The following is a 19,098-nucleotide window of genomic DNA, read 5'->3' as shown; positions in this document are numbered from 1 at the left end:
TGGCCCCAGGGGAAAAAAGTGTCCTGATTTTTCACATTTGCTGTCTTTTCACGCTAGTCAGTACTGAGCTCATCACTTTCTATTCCTACCCAGCCAGTTGGCCACAGGGTGACCAGACAGCAAATGTGAAAAATTGGGATGGAGTGGGGTAGGGCAGTAATAGGAGCCTATATAAGAAAAAGACCCAAAAATCGGGACTGTTCCTATAAAATCAGAACATCTGGTCACCCTAATTGGCCACCTGTTGTTGCTGCCAATGCCAGCTGCATCTGTGATGCTGAGATCCAGCAGGGGGAGAGCCAGAGGAGAGGCCACTTGGCTGCCTGATGCCAGGCTTAACAACAGCCTCTAGCTGCCAGCTGAAGGAACTGCAGGTCCTGCCTGCAGCCCGGAGGACCTTTTTGGCCCCCATCTTATGGCCCAGAGAGATGCAGGACTATCCAGGTGGGGTATGGCACTGCATAGGGCTTCCAATATATGCATGACACATGAGATGCATGACATTCGGCAGCCTTGCATTCCTTTAGCATTTGTGGTCCCAGGCTAGAGGAAACTGATTTTTTTAAAATGTGAGATTAGTTTTTTTCTAGAGCTGTCAATTAATCGCAGTTAACTCATGCAATTAACTCAAAAAAATTAATCGTGACTTAAAATAGTAATCATGATTAATTGCACTGTTCAAGAATAAAATACCAATTGAAATTTATTAATTTTTTTTATTTCTACATTTTCAAATATATCAATTTCAATTACAACATAGAATACAAAGTATACAATGCTCACTTTATCTTATTTTTGATTACAAATACTTGCACTGTAAAAATGATAAACAAAAAAATATTTTTCAATTCACCCCATACAAGTACTGTAGTGCCATCTCTTGATGCACTATAGTTGGGACATATGAAGGGACATATGAATCTTTAGCGCATCTGGCATATAAATATCTTGTAATGCCAGCTAAAACAGTGCCATGCAAATGCCTGTCCTCACTTTCAGGTGACATTGTAAACAAGAAGCAGGCAGCATTATCTTCTGCAAATGTGAACAAACTTGTTTGTCTGAGCGATTGGCTGAACAAGAAGTAGGACTGATTGGACTTGTAGAGTCTAAAGTTTTACATTGTTTTATTTTTGAATGCAGGGTTTATTTTGTACATAATTCTACATTTTTAAGTTCAACTTGCATGATAAAGAGATTGCACTACAGTACTTGTATTAGGTGAATTGAAAAATAATTTTTTTTTGTTTTTTACAGTGCAAATATTTGTAATTAAAAAAAATACAAAGTGAACACTGTATACTTTGTATTCTGTGTTATCATTGAAATCAATATATTTGAAAATGCAGAAAACATCCAAAAATATTTAAATAAATGGTATTTTATTGTTTAACAGCACAATTAATCGCATGATTAATCGCGATTAAATTTTTTAATTGCTTGACAGCCCTATTTTTTCATGATGGTTTTCCACCTGGAGTTACTGTAGGGTTAAGGTTAAGGTTGTTTGGGTACTAGGTTTGCAATGCTTGTTTTTTTGGATAATTACAACATGCGTGTGAAACATTTTACCCTTAAGTGACTGCTAATGTATTCTTGCCTTAACCCCCGTTTAACATCATGTTTTGTTTGGAAATGGTATTATGTAGAAAATGTGTATCTATTACTGGAAATATTTTTCCAACCATAGAACAAGCTTTAGGAAATATATGCCTTGGCAGGTGGAGAGGTTTTTTTTGTAATATCTTTTCCTGGTTCTTCCTGGATGGGTTTCTCCAAAACAGCAGTGGCTCCTCTCACAAACAACAGGGTTTGGGTGAAAGCTCCCCAAATGAGAATCTTCATTAAAACATGTGACAGTGTATTACAGCATATCAACAGAGTGCTGTATCATTCCCTTGTCTCTCTCATTTTCAGCTCTAAAACTTCTGTGGAGAAAAAAATAATCTTTTGTTCTACAAGGCCAACATCAAGCTCATATTTCGATGGCCCAGGGAAAATGATAAGCTTGGAAATAACAATGACCTATTTCATGTCTTGATGAAATAATTTCCTCTCTCTGTCATTTTCTCAAAGAATAATATTTGACTAGTGCAAGGACATAAGATAGGGTGAATGCTTTTCTTCATACTAACTGATAATGGGCCAAATTCAGCAGAGGAGTGCAACTCCGCTGACTTAAGTGGATTTAAGCCTGTGTACAGCACAGATCAGCATTTTTAAAACTAGATTTTAATACATGTGAAGTATTTGTAATTCAATTGCTGTAGCACAGAGGTTTCAATTTCATGCATCAAATTATTTATATATTCCTGAACAAATCCTACACACTAATGTCCCTCTAGCCCCGCTGTAACTGCTATCACTGACAGCCTCTTTGATTTGCTATCGTGATGCGATTATTTAACCAGTACTCCCCCATTGCACAACAGTCAGCTTGATCGTCCCCTTTAACAAAAGGCTACTGTGTTCAACAGGGTACATCACAATATAATGCAACCATGCAGCTCTGAATTCACATGGCCCCTGCTCTGAAGCACAGGAATAACACAAGCAATTATGGTTGTCTATCTGGATCCTTTAGTTCAGTAAATAGACCATATTTCTTTGCTGACAGTGTTTAAAAATGTAGCCATGGTATTTTTACTTGCCGTATACAGTATTTTCATTAAGTGCTTTTCCATCAATCTTTAATTATTTTCAACACAAGCAAAATAGCTATTGTCATCTGTTTTTCCTCTGGGAATATATTAACCAGTGTCTCGTTTCCCATTTACAGGAGCTTTTCCCTGCCTTTGACTGTTCACCCTCACTGTTGATAACATCCCTTAACAGCACAGGTATAAGACACAACTTTGGCATTTGTCATGGGAGATAAAACAGGGACATCTAATAAGTGTCACCAGTGCCCTCAGCCAGGTCATTTCTCACCCTGGCATTAAAGATATCATCATGTGTTCATTTGCCCACAGCTGTCATGAATACAACATGTCATGGTACATTGGCCAAGATGACCAATCTATGCTGCTTACCTCATTTCACCTTTTGGTATCAAATCCTTCTCATTTTCAAACAGCTCCTGGGATGGCTTATTTTAAGGAACACTGTCAAAATTAAAATAAATTTTGCAATAAAACAACCTTTACCCAAATTATTTAAATCTAATTGTAGTTCTCTCTTTGCTTTCTTTGTGAGTGAATCTACACTTGTCTGTTTAGTTTGTTTCACTATTTCTCCATGGTAGAATGGTTCATTATATTTTTAATGTTGGAGATGCTTACCCTGTGGTGTTTGGAAGCAGAAACCCAGCATAAGGGGGAAGGGCAGAGAACAGCTTTAAACTCTGAGAGGAAGACTATGGCTGACAACTCTCTCCTCGGGCACATTGGACATTTCTATTAAAAGGATAAATAAAGCTCCTCAGTGCAGGAGATAGAGGGTTTTTTTGTGGGGTGGGGGTGGGGGAGCAGCTGGCCTAAGACTGTGGAATAAATGCCCCCTGGAAACTAAAAACCATCAGGAACCTCATCATCTGCTCTAAGTGCAAGTTGCATTGATCTGACCTTGTAGTCTCTATAGGGCTGTCAAGCAATTAAAACAATGAATTGCGATTAATCATGTATTAATCATGCTGTTAAAGAACAATAGAATACCATTTATTTTAAATATTTTTGGATGTGTACTACATTTTCAAATATATTTATTTCAATTACAACACAGAATACAAAGCATACAGTGCTCACTTTATATTTATTTTTGATTACAAATATTTGCACTGTAAAAAAATTGTATTTTTCAATTCACCTAATACAAGTACTGTAGGGCAATCTCTTTATCATGAAAAGTTGAACTTACAAATGTAGAATTATATACAAAAAATTGCATTCAAAAATAAAACAATGTAAAACTTTAGAGCCTACAAGTCCACTCAGTCCTACTTCTTGGACAGCCAATCACTCAGACAAACAAGGTTGGTTACAATTTGCAGGAGATAATGCTGCCTGCTTCTTGTTGCCAATGTCACCTGAAAGTGAGAACAGGCATTCGCATGGCATTGCTGTAGCTGGCATTGCAAGAAATGTATGTGCCAGATGTGTTAAAGATTCATATAGCCTTTCATGATTCAACCATCATTCCCGAGGACATGCTTCCATGCTGATGATGGGTTCTGCTTGATAGCGATCCAAAGCAGTGTGGACTGACGCATGTTCTTTTTCATCATCTGAGTCAGATGCCACCAGCAGAAGGTTGATTTTCTTTTTCAGTGTTTCGGGTTCTGTAGTTTCCACATCAGTGTTACTCTTTTAAGACTTCTAAAAGCATGCTCCACACCTCGTCCCTCTCAGATTTTGGAAGGCACTTCAGATTCTTAAACCTTGGGTCCAGTGCTGTAGCTATTTTTAGAAATCTCACATCAGTCAAATCACATTTGTCAAATCTGCTGTGAAAGTGTTCTTAAAACAAACATGTGCTGGGTTATCATCTGAGGCTGCTATAACATGAAATATATGCAGAATGTGGGTAAAATAGAGCAGGAGACATACAATTCTTCCCACAAGGAGTACAGTCACAAATTTAATTGACGTATTATTTTTTTAACAAGCATCATCAGCATGGAAGCATGTCCTCGGGAATGGTGGTCAAAAGTATGAAGGGGCCTATGAATGTTTAGCATGTAAATACCTTGCAACGCCGACTACAAAAGTGTTGTGCAAACACCTGTTCTCACTTTCAGGTGACACTGTAAATAAGAAGCAGGCAGCAGTATCTCCTGTCAATGTAAACAAACTTGTTTGTCTTAGAGATTGTCAGAATAAGAAGTAGGACTGAGTGGACTTGTAGGCTCTAAAGTTTTACACTGTTTTGTTTCTGAGTGCAGTTATGTAATAAAAAAAATTGCATTTGTAAGTTACACTTAAAATCATAGAATATTAGGGTTGGAAGAGACCTCAGGAGGTCATCTAGTCCAAACCCCTGCTCAAAGCAGGACCAACACCAAATAAATCTCTCACAATAAAGAGATTGCACTTCAGTACTTGTATGAGGTGAACTGAAAAATATTTACAGTGCATATATTTGTAATTAAAAATAATATAAAGTGAGCACTGTGAACTTTGTATTCTGCTACCCAAGATCCATAAACCTGGAAATCCTGGGCGCCCCATCATCTCAGGCATTGGCACCCTGACAGCAGGATTGTCTGGCTATGTAGACTCCCTCCTCAGGCCCTACGCTACCAGCACTCCCAGCTACCTTCGAGACACCACTGATTTCCTAAGGAAACTACAATCCATCAGTGATCTTCCTGAAAATACCATCCTGGCCACTATGGATGTAGAAGCCCTCTACACCAACATTCCACACAAAGGTGGACTACAAGCCGTCAAGAACACTATCCCCGATATGTCACGGCAAACCTGGTGGCTGAACTTTGTGACTTTGTCCTCACCCATAACTATTTCACATTTGGGGATAATGTATACCTTGAAATCAGCGGCACTGCTATGGGTACCCGCATGGCCCCATAGTATGCCAACATTTTTATGGCTGATTTAGAACAATGCTTCCTCAGCTCTCGTCCCCTAACGCCCCTACTCTACTTGCGCTATATTGATGACATCTTCATCATCTGGACCCATAGAAAAGAAGCCCTTGAGGAATTTCACCATGATTCAACAGTTTCCATCCCACCATCAACCTCAGCCTGGACTAGTCCACACAAGAGATCCACTTCCTGGACACTATGGTGCTAATAAGCGATGGTCACATAAACACCACCCTATACCGGAAACCTACTGACCGCTATTCCTACCTACATTCCTCCAGCTTTCACCCAGACCACACCACAAGGTCCACTGTCTACAGCCAAGCTCTACGATACAACCGCATTTGCTCCAACCCCTCAGACAGAGACAAACACCTACAAGATCTCTATCAAACATTCTTATAACTACAATACCCACCTGCTGAAGTGAAGAAACAGATTGACAGAGCCAGAAGTGTACCCAGAAGTCACCTACTACAGGACAGGCCTAACAAAGAAAATAACAGAACGCCACTAGCCGTCACCTTCAGCCCCCAACTAAAACCTCTCCAACGCGTTATCAAGGATCTACAACCTATCCTGAAGGACGACCCATCACTCTCACAAATCTTGGGAGACAGCCCCCCAACCTGAAGCAAATACGCACCAGCAACCACATACCACACAACAGAACCACCACTAACCCAGGAACCTATCCTTGCAACAAAGCCCGTTGCCAACTGTGCCCACATATCTATTCAGGGGACACCATCACAGGGCCTAATAACATCAGCCACACTATCAGAGGCTCGTTCACTTGCACATCTACCAATGTGATATGTGCCATCATGTGCAAGCAGTGCCCCTCTGCCATGTACATTGGTCAAACTGGACAGTCTCTACGTAAAAGAATAAATGGACACAAATCAGATGTCAAGAATTATAACATTCATAAACAGTCGGAGAACACTTCAATCTCTCTGGTCACGCAATTACAGACATGGAAGTTGCGATATTACTACTGAAAAACTTCAAAACCAGACTCTAGCAAGAGACTGCTGAAGTGGAATTCATTTGCAAATTGGATACAGTTAACTTAGGCTTGAATAGAGACTGGGAGTGGTTAAGTCATTATGCAAGGTAACTTATTTCCCCTTGTTTTTTTCTACCCGCCCCCCAACTGTTCCTCAGACATTCCTGTTAAACCCTGGATTGTGCTGGAAATGGCCCACCTTGATTATCATACACATTGTAAGGAGAGTGATCATTTTAGATAAGCTATTACCAGCAGGAGAGTGGGGTGCGGGGAGAGAAAACCTTTTGAAGTGATAAACACCCATTTTTTTCCTGATCTGTGTGTATAAAACATCCTCACTGCATTTTCCACTTTATGCGTCCGATGAAGTGAGCTGTAGCTCACGAAAGCTTTTGCTCAAATAAATTGGTTAGTCTCTAAGGTGCCACAAGTACTCCTTTTCTTTTTGCATTGTAATTGAAATCAATATTGAAAATGTAGAAAAACATCCAAAAATATTTAATAAATTTCAGTTGGTATTCTATTGTTATAAGATTAATCACGATTAATTTTTAACCACAATTAATTTTTTGAGTTAATTGCCTGAGTTAACTACAATTAACCAAGAGCCCTAATTCTCTAACATAAATTTATATCAGTATCAGAGGGTAGCCGTGTTAGTTTGGATCTGTAAAAGCAGCAAAGAGTCCTGTGGCACCTTATAGACTAACAGACGTATTCGAGCATAAGCTTTCGTGGGTGAATACCCATTACATCAGGTGCATCTGATGAAGTGGGTATTCACCCACAGAATCTTATGCTCCAATACGTCTGTTAGTCTATAAGGTGCCACAGGACTCATTGCCGATTTTATATCAGTATGTACATTTAAAAATAAAAAAACTACTCTAACAAAACACCACATGGTGCACACAACTCTCCACCCAGGGAAAGAGTGAGAGAAAGAACTAACCACACATAACAGATGTTGCTTAATATACTATTGGAAAGTGCTCAGATGAAGTTGTGATAGGATGGTATAAGGACCTATCTAAAACAGAACACACCTCTGGTTCTGTGATCTCTTCCTCCATACTGCCAAAAGTTGGCCAGAAATAGTAGCAAAGTGTCTAGATTAGAAAAAAAATGATGCTTTTCTGAAACTTGAGTTAGCTAAAGTGACTTGAAACATCACTCAGCAGCTTGTGTAGACACGGATTTAACACTTTGAAGATCACGTTGCAACCACAGGGGGAGCCCGTGATCTGGTGACACTGTTTTAAAGGTGTTAAAACTCAAATATCTCAGTTTATTCCTTTCGCAGGTGGAAGCATATCAAGTAGCCATTACTCCCCTGATCTTGTATTGTATATGCACAAAGTACAAATACAATTAAGAGAACTTCCATAGTAAAAAAAAAATACCTTGTGTTAACTCTATTGTTTTTGACATACCCAAATATAACCAGAGAGACAGAGAAACGCGGATGGAAAAATCAAATAATACTGTTCCTTTGATGTAGCCTTTAGCTGTGCTCAAATAAATCTCCTCTCATATTATGTCTCATTAATACTGATAAATTAGCTCCGGAAACTTTGTTTCCCTCTGTGAAGTAGGCAGAGCTTTGACATGATTAGACAGTTTTACAGAAATTACAGCTGAGCCTCGGGGGTGGGGGGACGGACAGCGTGGAATGAGGAGAAAAAATAGCCCGTGGGAGGGAAGCTGAAGAAGAAGATGGAGAGGAGGGAAGTCATGTGGGGGCTGGGGGGAGTAGGAGTCGGGGAAGGCATAGACAGAAGGAGACAGGCTATGGAAAGGGGCCTGGCCTGGGAGACAAGGTCACCCAGAGTAGAGAGATGGAAGCGGGAGCAGAGCAAAGAGAGAGGCAGGAATGGGGGCGAGGAGCAGGGGGAAGAGGGCAAAGCAGTAGAGACGGGAGGAGGAGCATCACTGTCAAGCGGGAGGAAGGAGCCGGCAGGGACGGAACAGCCCGGGGCAGAGCAGGCGGAGAAGTGGCCGCTTCCAGGCAATAGTCGCGGCGCGGGCTGTTTCAGCGTTCGAAGGGGAAGCGAATTGGCCAATGAGAAGCGGCGCAGCCACTTGCCCGGGCCCCACGCCTCGGCAGCAGCTCTTGCCGCCGCCAGGCTCCTCCTTTTCCAGTGGCCACCGCGAGGGGCGGCAGGGAGCGCCGCAGCGCCGCCTGCCGGGTAGTCCCCAGCGCCGGACTCCTCCCCCCGCCGCCGGCTGCCCTCGCGTCGTCGTGTCCTGTGGAGGCGGAGAGCCGGGGCTGGAGGCTCCTCAGTGTGCGGCGAGGCGAGTGCAGCACGCACAGGGCTCCTGCTGCGGCCGCCGCTCCCACCCTCCGGTGCCCCGGGAAGGCCGGGATCGCGCCCCTTCCGTCCCGCCGCTGGAGCTGGCTGCTGTTCCGCCCCTCCAGCCTCTCGCCGGGGCGCGCTGAGCGGCGGGCAGCCGGGAAGCGGCTCAGGCAGCACCGTGCTGGCTCGGAGGAGCAGGAGCTGCCCCGGGCGCCCCGCACCGGCTGCTGGCGGGAGGATCTGGAGCCAGAGGAGACCGGCGAGGGGGAACTCGGCTCCCCGCCGGAGGAGCTGCGCGGCAGGGGCGGCGGACCCTGAAGGGGCAGGGCACCCCTGTACCCAGGCCGGGCGCTGAGCCCCTCGCACCCCCAGCCCAGTGGCTCTGATCCCCGCTCCGCAGAGCTCTCCTTCGCCGGTGCCAGGCGGATGCCGCCGCAGCAGGAGGGGGAGGCGGGCTACATCAGCAAGCCGCTGGCTGGCGGCTGCGAGGTGCCCCCGGTGCCCCCGCGCAGGGTCCGCAGCAGCCGGGCGGCGGCGCTGGGAGCGGCCCTAGGCAGCAGATGCCGGACCGGGGCGGGAGCCGAGCCGCGCCGCAGCCTCAAGTGTGTCCTGGTGGGGGACGGGGCTGTGGGCAAGACCAGCCTGGTGGTGAGTTACACCACGAATGGGTACCCCACGGAGTACATCCCCACCGCCTTCGACAACTTCTCCGGTAAGGGGCCGCCGCAGGGGGAGGGAGGTGGGTGGGTGGAAGGGACGAAATCCCTCGGGGACAGTCCCCCAACACTGGCGACCTGCTTGGGGATCTGCCATCCACCTCCCGGAGATGAACTGTCAGGGGAAGGGGGAGTACCCCCATGCCCCGCTCCCACCCCCCGCTAGAGGGAGCTGCATGGATTTCCCTCTTCGGGGAGAAGTGAAATGGCTTGGCACTGGTGAAAGAGTGAATTCCCCCCTGTGGGTGGGGAGGGAGCTCCCATGGGGCAGGCGAAAGGCCCACCCCCCAACGCTCGGGGGCAAACATCATTACCGCCCATCGCCCCTTCTTCCCAGTGATGAACGTGTGTTGGCCCATATTGTTAGCATGTAGCTTTCCTAGCTCTGTGCTTGTGCGGTGCCCATATTTTACAGCTGTGTTCAGCCAGGCGCCCGGATAAGACTTTGCTTCATTTTTTTTTTAAAGGATTGAACTTTAGATCATGTTGGAAATATCGGTGTGTCACAACCCTGCCTCCTTTAGTTGGGTTCTGGGGGCGCGAGGACGGAGGGAGTAAATCCTTCATCTCCTCCCCTCTGTTTGTTCAGAACTGTGTTGGAAGGTGGCTGCAGAGATGGATGGGGCTCTTGAAACTGCCTCCTGAATTCTTTCAGTTATATATCTTTGTCACTCTTTGAAAGTTTTAATAAGACTGTAGGGCCACATGAGGGTATTAAATGCATGGCTCCCTAGTCTCTCTACGCTTAAGTGGTGTGAGGTCAGCTGTGCCGGAGACTTTCAGTTTTCTGGCACAAATCTGGGTGTCGAGCTTCAGTACTCGGTTTTTTAGTTTTTATGGAGCTGATCCAAACGGTCCCTTTCTGGGTGTACTTTATGTATGATTAGCAGCTAGCATTCTAGCTTTAAAGGTAATGTAATCATTCTAAATGCTGGAAGATTGATTGGATGGCATGACTCCTCTGTATTATTGAAAATCAATACTGTGAAGCCTAGCGACCAAATAATAAATGAAACCTACAATATGGCTAAAAGCATTTTATATTCAAATCGCTAGAAAGAAATAATGAGGCTGGTCTCTCTTATAAAAGATACCACCATAGTCAGTGTTTGCACATGGTCACACATCAAGCTAGCTTGTTTTAATGACAAATTCTGTAGTCAAAATTTCCAGTAGTGCAGGAAGACGAGCTTCCCAAGGGAAAACACAAATATTTGCATTGTCTTCCCAGTGATTTAAAAAACTGGGAAGGTTTTTTTGGACCCAGACCTCTGAAAATACAAACGTGACAAGAAGACAAATCCTCTGTAACAAGAGAAGTAACCTAATTGTTCGGACTCTCTCTTTTTGTGTCATCAAAGAGTTTTAGTTCAGTGATTTGCTACTTCATCAGCTGCAGTGAAATGAATTGGAAAGCCCTGAAGGGTTTGTATGTGCTTAAATGTTAGTGACAGACTTGGTTCCAGTTCTTCAAGTCATTAAATTAATTGAAGGGAAAACAAATGTTGAGGGAAGGCATGATTCTTTTTTTTTTAAGTGAAAAATGTGTAACATTGAACTCATTACACATTTTTTCTCTCCTAAGCTGTTGTGTCTGTTGATGGCAGACCCGTGAGACTTCAGCTCTGTGACACGGCTGGTCAGGTCAGTGAAGCTTCTTATTTCATTTAAGTGATGGGGGGAAGGGAGAAGTGTCACACAAAATAGTCCTCCTAAAGACTTTATGGATTTAAAAGGATACCCATTGTTTGATCATTTTATTAAATTGCCATCAGAGTAAGTAATTCTTAACCCACTGTATAAGGTTGGTTTAGGAGTGTCATGTTGTTGGTTCAGACTGCTTCCCTGCTAACTTCACTGTCAGGTTGAATTCCCAGGGACTGTAAGTTCTCACTCAGACTTGTTGCCACTGACTTAATTTTATTTTTTTAATTATCTATAAGTTTAAAAGTGCTGCTGCTGGGGGAATGGAGGGGGGATTCTGTATGTTTTGAGCACAGATAGGAAGGCAAGTGAAGGGTGTGGACAACTATTTTTATTGAGGTGTCTGGAAATTAAAAAGAACGCTGTTGAATGTCCATTTCATGAGTACTTTTGTACCATGATCACATTTGTCAACTCTTACTAAGATGAGATAAATGAGCTTCATTCTAAACTCAGTGCTTCCATTTTTAAGACACTCCCTAAATTTTTAGGGGGAGGGCTAAAGCCACCCAAAGCCCCCAGTTTTCCACACCCATATGAAAACTCACATTCCTTACATAAGCATCTGGAATATGCATCCAGCCAAATAATGCAATACCATCTGAGGGAGCCAAGCATTAGCGAAAGCAGTATGAGGAGAGTATGATGGCATCAGTAGACAAACCCCATTATCCTAATGAGCAGTGTTGTAATTGGGCATTATAACAAAGATGTGAACTCCATGGGCTCGGTTCAGTACTGGCTTATACCTTATGCAATGCCAGCACTGCATTTTCCCTATACTTTTTGCAGTTCTAACCCAGGTTAAAAGAGTACAGAGAAACCCCCTTTGAACAATAATATGAGATAGGCCACTAGGGTTGTCCCATAATGTAATACCCTGATGGAGGGCAAGGGGGCATGGCAACATGCTGTCAGCTTCAGCTGAGATGTGAATTCAGAAGTAGAGTGTACCAGATGTAATTGTAACCATATCCTTGGTGATGGGGGCCCCACGGAGTGGCAAAAGCATTGGTTTCCGGAAGATTTAAAAAGTCCAGTCACTTTTTGCTTTGGTTACTGCTATTGGTTCAGGAGTGTAAAAACTCCTTAGTGAAATAACCAGTGAAACCACTCTCTGGTGTTTGCCGTTAAAAGGAAAGGGTTCGGTGAAACCAGTAAAATGAAGAAAATCATTCTGAATATAAAGAAAAGGAGTACTTGTGGCACCTTAGAGACTAACAAATTTATTTGAGCATAAGCTTTCGTGAGCTACAGCTCACTTCATCGGATGCATTCAGTGGAAAATACAGTGGGGAGATTTATATACACAGAGAACATGAAACAATGGGTGTTACCATACACACTGTAAGGAGAGTGATCACTTTAGGTGAGCTATTACGGGGGAGGAGGGGAGGGGAGAACCTTTTGTAGTGATAATAAAGGTGGGCCATTTCCAGCAGTATAGGATGCTTAATCAAATAAAATCTTGGTTGTGTGTGTGAGGCAGCTTCAAAATGGGATTAGCATTTAAATAGGTAAAAACATACAGAAACATTGAGGATTTGGTGTTGTGAGCCCAAAGGTGCAGCTGTGCAGTCCCTGGATCTAGCAGTGAGACAAAGAATGTCTGCAGACTGTACTTGTATAAATGACCATGTATCATCTTTACAGAAATCTCCAGTAACATCTGTTTTTGGCTTTTGAAACCATTGAATCCTGCAAAATTTCATAATGCCTTGCAATAACATGGGGAGATGTCTTTTTTAATTGGCCTCTTTGCTGCACAGGACAGAACACTTTGTAAAGACAGGGTTCCTTTTAAGCCAAATGGTGACAATCCTGCATTGCTGTTTTGCTGCCTGAGAGGCTTAATCTGAGAATCAAGAGAACTAATGAAGCCTGCTTTCTTGACTCTTGTTTTATAATCTGTTGTCAACCTTTGCATGACAACTGAAATAAATTTATTCAAGTGGAATGGGAATTCTGAGGTTTTAAACAACTGCATATCCTAGACTCTTCAGAAGCTTCCAAGTAAAATCTTAAATCCTGACAAATTAACATGTAACTTGCAATTCAGCAGTAAAATATTGTTCTTAGAGAGGCATTGTTGACTTTATTTGCTCTTTGCTCTTCTTAATTTAAAACCCCGTGAGAGCATGGTGAATTTTAATTAAAATGTCATCATGGCTGAACCAAATCCTACCTGTTTAGGCTGTTAGTGTTACTGTGCTTTTATCCTGCTGTCAGCATAAAATCAGGCTATGCATAGTTAACCCTTGCCTCATTTTGCATTCTTCTTACAGTTCTTTGAGCTGCTGCGATAAGTGAGAATGCCACGATGGCCAAGTATTCTATTACCTTTTAGGTGTCATCTACATCCATGGTTTTCCACCTTTTTTCATTTGTGGACCCCTAAAAAATGTTGAATGGAGGTGCAGACAGACCCCTTTGGAAATCTTAGACCTAGATCCATGGACCCACAGGTTGAAAACCACTGATCTATATTATGTTAGTTGATTCCTCAAGATGAAAATCAGAGCCTTGCATTCTAGATCTTTATTTTAAAGGCAAAAAAGACAGAAAGGAAAAAAAATCTAACCCTGCCGGTTTGGAGGTGGTTGATGTGATGTAGAGGGGAGTGAGAAGTAAAGAGGGGCTTTATATTATGCCATTGGCAAGTTAAGCCTTTATATTGTAATTCATTAAGTGTGATGATAATAAGAAATATGAATACAAAATAGTAGGGAGCTCATCTTTTATTTTAATTTCCTGTAGGATGCTATTGAACCTTCATTTATTTAAAATTATTCTTGCGTGGGAACACTTGCAGCTGCGTTGTCTCTGTGCTCTTGTCTGTATCTCAACATATGGATAGTGTGGTCAGCATTGCGGGTGTGTGTGCATTTTAAATCTAAGCTGATCCATGATTAATCTCTGTTAAAGGTGAATTTACACCCTCCCTCTAACCCCCTATTTAAGGTCTACCTTAGCCTGCACTCCACCTCTACAGTCTGGCTCTTCTGTTGAGATAGGGCAGAAGGCCATAAATACAAACACTAAAGTAAGGCTTAAAGCATTCAAAAGAAATCAGCAGTGTTAGATTTCAGAGTAGCAGCCGTGTTAGTCTGTGTCCGCAAAAAGAAAAGGAGTACTTGTGGCACCTTAGAGACTAACCAATTTATTTGAGCATAAGCTTTCATGAGCTTATGAATCTTAAATACCTTAAGAAGATATTGTTTGGCCCTGTGCCCATTGGAGTCGATGGCAAAATTTCAGATGACTTCCATGTTGCAGGATGAAGCTGAAATTTGGCATATTTATGGCTTTTACTATGAAAAAACCATGTTCTGTTGTACGCAAGTTACATTTGTGCCTGTGTGAGAAGAACAGTTAAACATGATCCTTTCCTTTATATGTTCAGTAGTTCAAATCTCTATAATGGGAAGTATTTAGGAACTGGTAAGGGTGGTACCTTTATAATTTTTAATGCTATTTTTATTCAGCAGTAATGTTGCTTTGCTTTGCGCAGGATGAATTTGACAAGCTTAGACCGCTGTGCTACACCAACACAGACATCTTCTTGCTGTGCTTCAGTGTTGTGAGCCCTTCGTCCTTCCAGAACGTGAGTGAAAAGTGGGTTCCTGAAATCCGATGTCACTGCCCCAAAGCTCCTATTATTCTGGTTGGGACACAGTCGGACCTCCGAGAGGATGTCAAAGTTCTCATTGAGCTGGACAAATGCAAAGAAAAGCCTGTTGCAGAAGAGGCTGCAAAGCTCTGTGCTGAGGAAATAAAAGCAGCATCTTACATTGAGTGCTCAGCTTTGACTCAGAAAAATCTCAAAGAGGTCTTTGACGCGGCCATTGTCGCTGGCATTCAGTACTCAGATACCCAGCACCAACCAAAGAAATCCAAGTGCAGGACTCCAGACAAAATGAAAAATCTCTCCAAATCTTGGTGGAAAAAGTACTGTTGTTTTGTATAGTATTTGCGAGGACCTAAATGTTGCTCTAGTGAAATCAAATAGAAGCTATATTAGCTTAAATCTCACTCTGTATTCTCCAGGTGTGTAGCATAGATCCATAAGTGTGTTTATGTTGCTATTAGAAATCTCAATTTCCCCTTCTCTTTTGAGGGAGATGGAAGAACACATAGGTAGGCAGTTCCTGTTAAATCAGGTTAAGGAGTTTCAGCATTCACCTGTCTGATGTCAGAGTTTCCGGACTAGTCTCGCGTCAAGGAACACATTTGTGAAGTTAGAAATTGTACAAAGGGTTTGACTTTCTGTATCTTGTATTTGACAAGCTTAGACCGCTGTGCTATACAATGTATATAAAAGAGGGAGGAACAAAACTGAAGCCTTTGTGGTTAGGGCTATTTAGAAGAAACACAGGACTATGGAAATATAGAGCTCTATATAGATGGACAATTTTTAAAAACTAACACTGTGCCTCCAAAATGACATTTTAGCTTTAAAAACTTACTCCCTCTTTCCCCCCATCTCCTTCCCTCAACCACTTTGGGGGGGGTGTGTGTGTGTGGACTTTAACAATGTGAAACAAGAGGTGGAGTCTTCCCCCAAATGCTGCTGCTTGAAAGGTCATGCATATACCTCCAACACATTGTTAGACTGCCTAACATGTTAAGTAACTGATGTAATTACATCTTATTTGTAGCCTCCTGACTTGGAAATCCTTTCTTCTCCTCTTTCTCTCTCTTTTACATGCAGTAATGTGCATGTCCTGTGAACATTACAAAGTCCTACTTTGTTACATTTTGAATAGTCGTGGGTGCCTTTGTATTTATACAGACACCATGACAGTTCATTTAGATCAACTGATGAAAGAATGTAAATGCTGTTTTTTAAAAGGGATGCAACAAATGTCCATATAACACCACACAAAATGTCTGTTTTAAGTCTACAAATATGAACTTCAGAATGTTCCTCGCTGAGAGATTTTCATGCTGCCAGTTAAATGAAAGGCCTATAAAAAAGGCAGATTACGTGCCATAACCGAACACCAGAAAAGTGATACTGCTGTGACCTGTTTCTGATACTGTTTTGAACAAAGTTCTTATTTGTTTCCAAAGGAAGCAGTTGTTGGTCGGTTAAACTTGTTTTAGATGATAGTTGCAAAATTGTGTTGAAACAAGCAGTGAAATTTAACTAATTCTTTCACAGATACCTTCAACAAATTAAAGTGAAGTGTGTTTAAAATGTCATTTAGTGGTTTGCCTATTGCAGCATCAAATATGACACAATTCCTGGTCTAACAAAACCTGCTGAATTCCAGTCTGCTTTGTTTGAGGGTATCAGTGGGTTAATTTGACTATTTGCAAGATGTGGTTAACTCCAAGGCCGGTGTCTGCACAGTGAGTGAAAAGCCTTAGTTTATATTGTCTCTTTTTTATGGCCCCAGCTTGCTTTGTTCTATATACTCCAAGATCAGTTATGTTCTGGCTTTATTTTTTCTTTGGCAGCAGCCTGAAAGTGAGCCTTTGTTCAGAGTCTTCAATTAAACTGGAATTTTAACTGTTCACAATTTTTCTCATCATAACAAAATGGATATCTGATTATAAGAAAATTATGGAAGTCATTTGAATTGATAAAGTTGGCCACAATTTTCCTCCTGGCCTACTTAAAGAAAATGACATTATGTAAATGCATTCTGGGATATATTGGCTTAAGTGCCATAAGCAAAATTTCCCTCTGTTAAAGCAAAATAAATGCATAACATTCCATAGCTGAACTTAAAAAATGCAATAGAAACCTTTTACTGAAGTCCATGAGATCTATTCAATAAAAATATGTTGGCTTCTGCATTGGGGCAGCCTGGAAAATTCTATAACTCAAAATTAGGAGGATGTATTTTAACTTAGTTGCATGTGGTCCATACTGTTTAATGGATGTGAAATTAACAGCTGAGTCTTGATATTCCTCAGTGTAATGCTCTGACATGATTTCAAATATATGGAGTCATACTGACCATTTGAAGATGATGAAGCTAGATTTTTCTTGTGTATTTTGCTTCTCTGTAAAATGGACACAATTGATTTAAAATGTGGATTTTGGAAGAGGAGGTGAAAGTGAACAGCACCCATTGCAAAAATAACTGAATTTATTCCATAAGATTTTGATGCTCTGTATTGTACCATACCAGAAGCAGACAGTTATATTTTTATAAGTAGCCTGTTTCATAGCGTCTGGAGTAGCATAACCTTTAAATGTAGCCAGCTGTGACTGTTTCTGAAAATGTGATGTATATAAGACTTGTTATAGCCCTTTACTAGGTATATGTGTAATAAAGTCTAATAATTTCATGGATACTGCTATACATGGGGCTACACAGGGTCTAGATTTAGAAATGTTACTTTTAAAATCACCAGTATTTTACAAGTGCAAGAGAGGGGAGATATCTCCATGTAGTCTATAATCTCATGTGCCTTATGAAATTCTCTTCTGTTTTCTAAGTGTAGGCTATACGGCAAAAAATGTTTCATGTGAGAATGATATAAATGAGGTATTTGAAAATAAATTCTGATCAGTGTAATCGTCTGCCTGTTTTACCAACAGTGTTATGCTGAAAGCCTCTCTACTTTATCGCATTATGTCTTACATAACATTCCGCCAGTACTAGGCTACTTTAATGTCCTGAGGGACATACTTCTTAGACTAATGTCAAGTACATTGCTGGTGCTTAACAAATAATAAGCAAGATTTTTTAAAAAATTAATTGAATTTAGAGATGTGGCTGAGCAAGAACAGTGGATCCCTACCTCCCCCTTCTTCCTGCACCCCATTCCAAATGCTGGAAGTTTTTGATGTTTGCTGTGAGCCACAGGTCTCAGATTATCTCTATAAGGAGCCTGACTGGAACACTGAATCCCAATATGTCTATACTTTTACATTTGATCCCTTTGCTACAGTGCAGGCTTCTCCCACCATGAATAACGATCCCACACTTATAGAAGAATAGAGCATAGACCGTATTCACTTTCTCATTTCACTTGTAATACAGCTGATCAGCTGTAAGCTATTTGGTAGTTGGTAACCAGTACTCTTTTCTTAACAATACTTAACCTTCGTCGTGCTTTTCATCTTCAGAGCTCTTTACCAATATTAACTGATACTTTTAGGATCCTGTGCCTACTCAAATATGTTTTATCCCCTTTGTTTCCGCACCTGTCAAGAAAACAGAATTGAAGTTCCTTGGCCAAGGCTGCAACAGGAGTCAGTGGCAGCTCTGTGTTTGCCATTTAATATTTGTGTTGAGATAGTGTCTAGAGCAGCGGTGGACAAACTTTTTGGCCTGAGGGCCACAGCGGGGTTGCGAAACTGTGGGCCGGGTAGGGAAGGCTGTGCCTCCCCAAACAGCCTGGCCTCTGCCCCCTCCCATTTCCCAACCCCCCTTGCTCCCTTGTCCCCTGACCGCCCCCTCCTGGGATCTCCGATCCCTAACTACCCCCCCCCCGCTCCCTGACCCCTATCTACTCCCCCACCCCCTATCTACTCCCACACCTATCCAACCCCCGCTGTTCCCTATCCCCCTGACTGCTCCCCCCAGAACCTCCGCCCCATCCAACCACCCCCTGTCCCCTGACCGCCCCATCCCCATCCCCTGCCCCAGAACCTCCACTCCATCCAATTGCTCTCTGTTCCCTGACTGCCCCCTGGGACCTCCTGCCCCTTGTCCAATGCACCCGCTCCCCACCCCCTTACCAGGCCACTCAGAGTGGCAGGACTGGCTTACTGGAAAGCCTGGGAGGCGGGCGGGTGTAAGCTGTGCTGCCCGTGCGGTGGCATGGCTGTGGGGGAGGGGAGGATAGCCTCCACCTCTG

General features: G+C 42.5%; 1 protein-coding gene across 1 annotated transcript; it reads left to right on the top strand.

Annotated features, from left to right (window-relative positions):
* Positions 1-8,475: 8,475 nt before the first annotated feature.
* RHOU (ras homolog family member U) lies at positions 8,476-17,815 on the top strand. Its single transcript, XM_084622673.1, has 3 exons — positions 8,476-9,569; positions 11,159-11,217; positions 14,789-17,815. Exons 1-3 carry the CDS (start codon positions 9,284-9,286, stop codon positions 15,242-15,244), a joined length of 801 nt encoding a protein of 266 aa, XP_084478799.1. The 5' UTR covers positions 8,476-9,283; the 3' UTR covers positions 15,245-17,815.
* Positions 17,816-19,098: the final 1,283 nt, after the last annotated feature.

Source organism: Lepidochelys olivacea, assembly GCF_965140295.1.
Source record: "Lepidochelys olivacea isolate rLepOli2 genome assembly, chromosome: 3".
Lineage (NCBI taxonomy): Eukaryota > Metazoa > Chordata > Testudines > Cheloniidae > Lepidochelys > Lepidochelys olivacea.
The sequence above is the reverse complement of the archived record's forward strand: the minus strand, read 5'-3'. Positions and strand labels throughout refer to the sequence as shown.

Bases quoted from the DNA above. Each gene is read 5' to 3' on its own strand.
- RHOU (XM_084622673.1), top strand. From the start codon at position 9,284: ATGCCGCCGCAGCAGGAGGGGGAGGCGGGCTACATCAGCAAGCCGCTG. The intron at 9,570-11,158 runs GTAAGGGGCCGC...TTCTCTCCTAAG, and splicing joins CGCCTTCGACAACTTCTCCG to CTGTTGTGTCTGTTGATGGC. The intron at 11,218-14,788 runs GTCAGTGAAGCT...TGCTTTGCGCAG, and splicing joins TCTGTGACACGGCTGGTCAG to GATGAATTTGACAAGCTTAG.